Below are 8,107 nucleotides of genomic sequence, written 5' to 3'. Positions count from 1 at the left end.
ACATTTGAAACCAGCCATTGGATTCACTTCAAGAGTTGGAGATGATAGCGTTATGTGCATAGAGAGGGAGAGACAAGCCCTCCTTGAGTTCAAAAAAGGCCTTGTTGATCACCATGGTAGGCTCTCTTCATGGGGGAGTGAAGATGAAAAGAAGAATTGCTGCAATTGGGAAGGAGTTCACTGCAGCAACCAAACAGGTCGTGTACTCGAGCTACATCTCAATGCTTATCAAATTGATGGATTCCAAAGATTGCTAGGTATGAATATTAGTCCTTCACTACTTGAGTTGCATCATTTGAATTTTCTGGATCTCAGTGGCAATGATTTTAATGAGAGCCCTATCCCAAAGTTCATTGGTTCTCTTAGTAACTTAAATTACCTTGATCTCTCTTGGGCCAATCTCAGTGGTCCAGTTCCACATCAACTTGAAAACCTTTCCCACTAGCAATATCTCAATCTTGGTTGGAATGATTTGAAAATTATTGAAAATCTTGAATGGTTGTCTCGTCTATCTTCCATAGAATACCTTGACCTAAGTTCCACAAATCTTAGTAATGTTGCCAATGATTGGCTAGAAGTTGTAAGTCATCTCCCTAATTTAACATCCTTGAGAATGTTATGGTGTGATCCACCTCCAATGAGTTTTTCAGCTTTTTCCTATTTCAATTATTCGAAATCTTTTGCTCCTCTTGAAATTCTGGATCTCTATCACAATCAGCTTGTCCACATTCCAAAATCTTTTGGGGATATATGTACATTACGTGAATTGTATTTGTCCTCAAATAATCTTAATGGACAACTCGTTGAGCTTATGAATAACTTGTCTGAATGTGCAAAAAACTCATTAGAGGTTTTAGATTTATCATTGAATCAAATTACAGGATCATTTCCTAATTTTGCAATATTCCCATCATTGAAAGATATAAATCTTTCACACAACAAATTAAATGATACTGTGCCCAGAAGCATTGGAAACCTATATAAACTAGAGGTTTTGAGTGTTTCTTCAAACTTTTTGCATGGCGTGATCTCTGAATCTCTTTTCTCAAATCTCTCCAAATTACAATCTTTATTCCTATTTAATAATTCTCTTTCTTTGGAATTCAGCTTCGATTGGGTTCCCCCTTTCCAACTGGATGTAATGTATTTGACATCTTGTAATTTAGGGCCTAGATTTCCAAATTGGATTCGAACTCAAAGGAAACTTTCCTTCCCTGATATCTATGATGCTAACATTTCGGATACCATCCTAGATGAGTGGTTAGAAGATTTGCCTCCTACGATAAGAGTTTTAAATCTTTCTAGCAACCAAATACATGGACGGTTACCAAATGTGTCAGCAAAGAGATTGAATGGTCTTGCAATTGATTTGAGTGCTAATCGTATAGAGGGTCCACTACCACTTTTTCCAACAAATCTCACAATCCTGAAACTCTCAAAAAATCGGTTTTCAGGGTCAATTTCATCTCTTTGTAAAATCAATGGTCAGTTGTTGACTCTCCTAGACCTATCCCATAATATATTATCTGGACAACTCCCTAATTGTTTTATGCATTGGCATAAGCTAATCATTTTGGATTTGGCTGGCAACAATTTCTTTGGGGAAGTTCCAAGTTCTTTGGGTTCGTTGTCTCAACTCCAAACATTGTGTCTAAATGATAATAATTTTTCTGGACACTTACCTTCATCCCTGAGAAATTGCAATTCCTTGACAATTATGGACCTAGGAAATAACAGATTTTCTGGAAAAGTACCAGCATGGATTGGGGAAGGCTTGCCAAGGCTGATTTTTCTATTACTAGGTTCCAATAAATTCTATGGAAGCATACCATTGCATTTGTGTTGGCTGAAACATTTACAAATCTTGGACCTATGTTTAAATGACATATCTGGAACTATACTAGAATGCATCAATAATTTCACTGCCATGGCTCAAAAAGGGAAATTTTCCATTGATACCATTGTAACTATTATACATGGTAATAATTTGGCCTATTTGCACAAATATGTTTATAGTGCTATGTTTGTGTTGAAAAGAAAGGAGTATGTGTATAGTAATAATCTTGGCCTATTAAAGATCATTAACCTTTCAAGTAACAAATTGAGTGGGAAACTTCCAAGCGAAATCTCGGGCCTTTTGGAGTTGGTTGTGCTGAATGTATCGAGAAACAACTTAATTGGAGAGATTCCTCACATGATTGGTCAATTGAAGCAATTAGAATCACTTGATTTGTCAAGGAACCAGTTTTCAGGTGAAATCCCATTTAGCATGTCAGATCTAAACTTTTTAAGTGACCTAGACCTATCTTACAATAATTTGTCTGGAAAGATTCCTTCAAGCACTCAACTCCAAAGCTTGAATGCAAATGATTTTATTGGAAACACAACACTTTGTGGGCCTCCGCTTAAACAAAAATGTCCAGGAGAAGAAACATCAAACCCAAGTAAAACAACTACTAAAGATAATGAAGAGAATGGAAATGAATTTCGAAAATGGTTTTATTTCGGAATGGAATTTGGATTTCCTTTGGGTTTTTGGAGTGTTAGTTGTTCTTTGCTGTTAAAGCATTCTTGGAGACATGCCTATTTCTTATTATTGGACAACACAAAGGATTGGCTCTATGTAACAATGACAGTGAACATGACAAGATTGTGGAGGAAGTTTCAGAGGCATGGATGATGATCAAGTCAGGTTAACAGGGTAAGAGTGTAAGACCTATATTACTAATTTTTTAAAACCTTAAAACAAAATAAAAATACAACTAATTGTTTTTTTTTTAACCTTAAAACAAACATACAGCTAACATGGTTTATGAGATTAGTTTTGATTTTTCATTGATATTAACTACAACAAAATGTATTTTTAGTGACGAAAATTAGTGAGGAAATATTTTTCGTCACTAAAAATACAGCTTTAGTGACGAAATATGAATTTCGTCACTAATAATGAAAAAAATATATAACATTTAGTGACAAAAAATAAATTTCGTCACTATTGTGATCTGAAAAATAGGCGCCAGTGGAGGGAAATTTTGGTGCAAGTTTAATTAATCTATAGTGACAAAATATTTCGTCACTAAAAGTTGAAATTTTTAGTGACGAAATATTTCGTCACTATAGATATTACTGTGAATAGTATTAGTGACGAAAATCTTTTCGTCACTATAAGGAAGAATTAGTGACGAAAAATATTCGTCACTAAAAATAATAATAAGTTTGCACTTATATGTTTTTAGAGACGAAATTCATATTTCGTCACTAAAAGTATGATTTAGAGACGAAATATGGATTTCGTCTCTAAAAATCTTAACAAGGCCCGGTCTTTAGTGATGAAACTGGAATTCGTCACTAAAGACACCTAATTTCAATAACCAGCCCTCCCAAAAAAACCAAAGAGCCACAAAACAAACCGTCACTTTTTCGGTCAAAAAAAAAAAAAAAAACAGCTCCTTTAGGCGACAACGACTCCAACCACCGTTGCCGTTGAGCTCAGCCATCGCCAATTAAACTCAACGACGACGCTTCAGCTCGCAACGGTTGCAAATAAATCCTTTCACAGTCAAAATCATAATCAATGTTTAAATATACACCGATACCCATTCCAAATCGCCGATACCCACTCCAAATCGCGACCCTTCGCATTCCTTCAAACCGGCGACGATTCGACTTCCGGTGACCCTTCGCATTACTTACCATCGCCAAAACCCAACCTTACCGTCACGACGGTTCGCTCGCTTCACCGTTACCAAAACCTAGCTTCAACTCGCGACGGTTGCAAATAAATTGTCGTCGTCGCTTTCCTTCAGACGCAATCGTGACGATTCAGCTCCCAAACACTTCCAGCGACGCTTCGACTTCCAGCGACCCTTTGCATTCCTTACCGTTGCCAAAACCCAGCCTCATCGTCGCGATGGTTCGCTCGCTTCACCGTCGCCTTCCTTCAAATGCAATCGCGACGCTTCCGGCGACGTTTCATCCTTCAGCGACACTTCATCCTTCGCGACGCTTCCGACGACGCTTCAGTTCGCGATGCTTCCGATATTTTTTTTTTTTTTTTCCTTTTGAGTTAATTTTTTTTGTTAATTTTTGTTTCTAAACAGTTGATGTTAATTTTTCTGCTTAGGAAAGGTGTTGAGGAGACCAAGGACAAGGTTGTTGTTGGAAAAACTAAAGTTGAAGAGGTAGTTTTAGCTCAAATAGCCTGTCAATGCAGAATACTAATTTTGAGTGTGATTTGAGATTATTTAATGCATTTGCAATTTGAAGAATTTTGGAATTGTGTTAGTGATATTTATAATTTGATAGGCTATTCTGGTTTGGTTCCTAATTTTGAAAAAAGTATTGTTGTTTATGATATATACATAGAATTAATTAATTATATGCGAGTATGTTGAGGTACTGAAGTACTGCAGGTTCTGGTTCCTGATTTGATCAAAATTTGAGGGTCATGGTGTTTTCTGTTCAATCTAATTGTCTGATAAGAATGTCATTTATTGGACCAACAAATTTGAAGTTTGATTTGCACAGTTTATGTGGATTTATATATGCACTTGAATATATGTTAATAATTTTGAGTGTGGAATTGATTGCTTGGGGGCAATAGGCACGGATATATAGGGAGTTTAGTATATTTGTTTAGGTCAAATTTGTATGCATGTAACCTTCAGATATTTATTTTAACAATGCTAGTCTGTCCTGTTTGGTAACTAACGTTAGGGGTTCCCATGAATCCTTGCTGCTTGATTATGAATTAAGTCCCTGTGGTCATTGTCAGCCAATCCCTCTTTGTTTATTAATAGAAGATATAACTCTAGTTAGAGTTAATGGAGTTGAATTTAGAGGCTTTTTTTGTTATATGTAACTTATACCAAGATGGGTCATGATCTATGATTTTAGTGTACAACTTGAAATGAAATTTAAATCACACTGTTTTTTTGCATATTGTTTTATATATAAATTTAGGGTGCCACCAAAAGATTTTGATGTGAAGATAAATGCTTTGCTCCACTTGGTGTTAAAAACTTAGCTCCAAGGGAAAAAACATAAAGAATATGTATTTTAAATTTGGTCCACTAAAAGTTATCTTTCTTTTATCTCCAGCTCTCTTTCACTTTGGTGAACGCTTAATATTCATTTTCTTTATCCCCCAATAAAGAATAAAGAATAAAGAATATTCATTTTCTTAAGCCTTAGTATATTGCATGTTGTGATTAATTAAGTATATCTATCTAACACTTGAATGTTAATTAATCAGACAAATAATAATGATGATCAAGTTCTTGAATTGGCAAAAATCTTCAAAGATGTTCATTTCAATCCAAATACAAATATGTGGATACATCCTGAGGATGAAGCAACATATGTATGTGTTTCATTCCATCCCTATCATGTTTGTAAAGCTATAACATATGTAGTATTAATGTTTTGATTGTTTCTCTCTCATTCAAATGATAGGAAAATATTTTCAAAGTGCAAGCGGATCATTGTCAAGATCCTAATGCAATTCTCCTTACACAAGAGGAGATCTCAAACTTGGTGTTTAAGAAGAAGTCTAGTATTGTAAAAGGACTTGGCATGAGACCTTCCTCTTCTCTAGTAACCACCGTCTCCTCTAATTCATCGGTGGAGTATATCCAACGGTTAGAAAATGAGATAATTGAGCTCAAAGAGGCAAGAGCTAAAGATCAAGAGGAGCGAGCTAAGGACCAAGAGGCACAAACTAAGCAAGATGAGGTCCAAAAGAATATTCTTAACTTTTTGAGGAGCAAGGGTTATGATGATGCTCTTACTTATGGAGGTGGTTCAACTTCAAGTTAAAACACTTTTTGGTTAGTACTTTATTTGCTTTCTACAACTTATATATTAGGAGTTGTGATTTTAATTTATTGGTCTTAATACATTGTTAGAAATGTTTCTTATAACATAGTTAATGTTTTTACTTTACAATTTTAACGAAGTATTGTTATTATATTTGTGCAGATTTCTTATTGGTGGCTTTTAGAGGATTTACTTTTGGTATTACTTGAAGACATATGGGGATATCTTCCGTTAGTTTTAAAATAGGGTTTAGGTGGAGTTATTGTATGTATTGCAAACAATTATTGTATGGAAGGAGTTTGAATTGGATACTTGTTTTATTTTTTACTTGTGGAATGTATGGATTTTTTTTTATAAATGTGTTGTTGAAATAAATGTATTATTCAAATGTGAGGTTTTAATAATATAATGACAGGTTACAGGTTAATATCAAAGTCACAAAAAAATAAAAACAGAAAATAAGTTTTAGTGACGAATTTTTTTGTCACAAATATAGCAACAAAAAATTGTTTTAGTGACGAAAATTTCATCACTAAATATAGCAAAATTTTGTAAGAAATGCTTTTAGTGACGAAAATTTTCGTCACTATATGTGCCTGGATTTTCTTAAAAATAGTTTTAGTGACGAAAAAATTCGTCACTATATGTACCCGAACATAGTTTTAGTGACGAAATTATTCCTCACTAAATATGATTTAGTAAATTAAAGTGTTTTTAGTGAGGAAAACATTTAGTGACAAAACATTTTCGTCACTAAAAGTTTAAAAAAAAAAAATCAAATCAAACTTTTAGTGACTAAATTTTTCGTCACCAGGACTTTTAGTGACGGGGCTACAGTGACAAAATGAATTTCGTCACTAAAAGTCCAATTTCATCACTAAAGGTCCTTAGTGATGAAAAACTAGACTTTTAGTGACGAATTTTTTTGTCACTAAAAATACATTTTGTTGTAGTATGGGCATTTACAATTTATTTATTTTTTAAAAATGGTCTTTAATCTGTTTCAATTTAATTTAGTGTTTTTTTCCCTTTCATCTTGCAATTTCTTGGTTTTTCGGCACATGCCGAAGAAGTATTACGAGTGATTTACGTATTTCAAATTGCATATAAGGTTGCATAACAGTGCTGAAGGCCATAAGCTTAATCCCGGTGGTAAATTTCACCATGCATGAAGTAGTTCTACTGCTATTTAGTGAATCTAGATTGATGGCTAGACAAAGTTTAATTACAAAATTTCTAAAAAATTATAGATCAATAGCTATGTCGTCAATAAATTATTTAAATTGTAAGTTTTTATAGTTTAAAATTATGCATAAAATATAAGTTTATAAATTATATAGTAAATAATATCCGATTGACACAAAATTTGATATGTATATTAAGAATGTAAAGAAAATGTAATTTAACTGTTAAATTTTCAAAATATATAGTAATATTTATTTTATTAAGTAAGGTTTTACTCCTAAACTATAGCTAATTTTGTAGCTAAAGTTAGTCTTGATGGTTTTTTTTTCTCTTATTTTTGTGCTAATATCAGGAGTTGCTACTACTGTTACTCACGTCAAAACAAGTGTCAAGACTCAGACGTCGTTTGTAACATGTGTGGGTAATGAGTATATGCTCTCTCTCTCTCTCTCTCTCTCTCTCTGCACCGATATTACGAGCTATGCCTTCTATTAAGCAATTTGATTTACAAAGAGATTATGTGTAATAATTTGAATCCAGTTAATGTTTGAGTGTTCCCATCCTGGACTATTTGTACTGTTACCTTTGTAATTTCATTGATGAATATTAGCCTTGTGGGTCCTTTCCATTTGAGGAATTTAAACGTTGGTTGGTGGGCATGTGACATAGTTTCCAACTCCATCTGTTGTTTGTAGAACATGTACTCTTTTGTAAACAAGTGATCAAAGTTAAGATGAGTATTAGCAACTCAAGATCGATGCAATTAATTTGGTTTCATATACAACTCAACTTCGAGCTCATCACTAAGTTATGTTATATGTTCATACTTAGTTTATTTTCTTATCTAACAAGTTCAAGTTTATTGACGAATTACTTGATTAACTTATCATTTATTTTTAAAAATTAGATCAATACCAACCTTGCATTGTTAAAAATAATGTATAATTTTTAATATGAAATAGACTATTCTATTGCCAATAAATTACCAAAAAATCAAAATCATTTGATATAGTATAAACTTATTTACAAACTATCACAATCTAATGTCAAATTTATATACAAATATTTGAATAATGAATACATATAAACAAATAGTATTATATAC

The 8,107-nt window shown here is 33.2% G+C and overlaps 2 protein-coding genes across 2 annotated transcripts; both read left to right on the top strand.

Annotated features, from left to right (window-relative positions):
* Positions 1 to 613: 613 nt before the first annotated feature.
* LOC126701082 (receptor-like protein EIX2) lies at positions 614 to 2,680 on the top strand. Its single transcript, XM_050399221.1, has one exon. The coding sequence runs from the start codon at positions 614 to 616 to the stop codon at positions 2,678 to 2,680; it is 2,067 nt and encodes a 688-aa protein (XP_050255178.1).
* Positions 2,681 to 5,329: 2,649 nt separating this feature from the next.
* Positions 5,330 to 6,107, top strand: LOC126701081 (uncharacterized). The gene is made up of 3 exons (XM_050399219.1): positions 5,330 to 5,362; positions 5,455 to 5,797; positions 5,980 to 6,107. Exons 1-3 carry the CDS (start codon positions 5,330 to 5,332, stop codon positions 6,024 to 6,026), a joined length of 423 nt encoding a protein of 140 aa, XP_050255176.1. The 3' UTR covers positions 6,027 to 6,107.
* The last annotated feature ends 2,000 nt before the right edge of the window (positions 6,108 to 8,107 follow it).

This window comes from Quercus robur, chromosome 9 (assembly GCF_932294415.1).
Source record: "Quercus robur chromosome 9, dhQueRobu3.1, whole genome shotgun sequence".
Taxonomy (NCBI): Eukaryota; Viridiplantae; Streptophyta; class Magnoliopsida; order Fagales; family Fagaceae; genus Quercus; species Quercus robur.
This window is presented reverse-complemented; position numbering and strand designations above follow the sequence as displayed.

Bases quoted from the DNA above. Each gene is read 5' to 3' on its own strand.
- LOC126701082 (XM_050399221.1), top strand. From the start codon at position 614: ATGTTATGGTGTGATCCACCTCCAATGAGTTTTTCAGCTTTTTCCTAT.
- LOC126701081 (XM_050399219.1), top strand. From the start codon at position 5,330: ATGTGGATACATCCTGAGGATGAAGCAACATAT. The intron at 5,363-5,454 runs GTATGTGTTTCA...TTCAAATGATAG, and splicing joins CTGAGGATGAAGCAACATAT to GAAAATATTTTCAAAGTGCA. The intron at 5,798-5,979 runs GTGGTTCAACTT...ATATTTGTGCAG, and splicing joins TGATGCTCTTACTTATGGAG to ATTTCTTATTGGTGGCTTTT.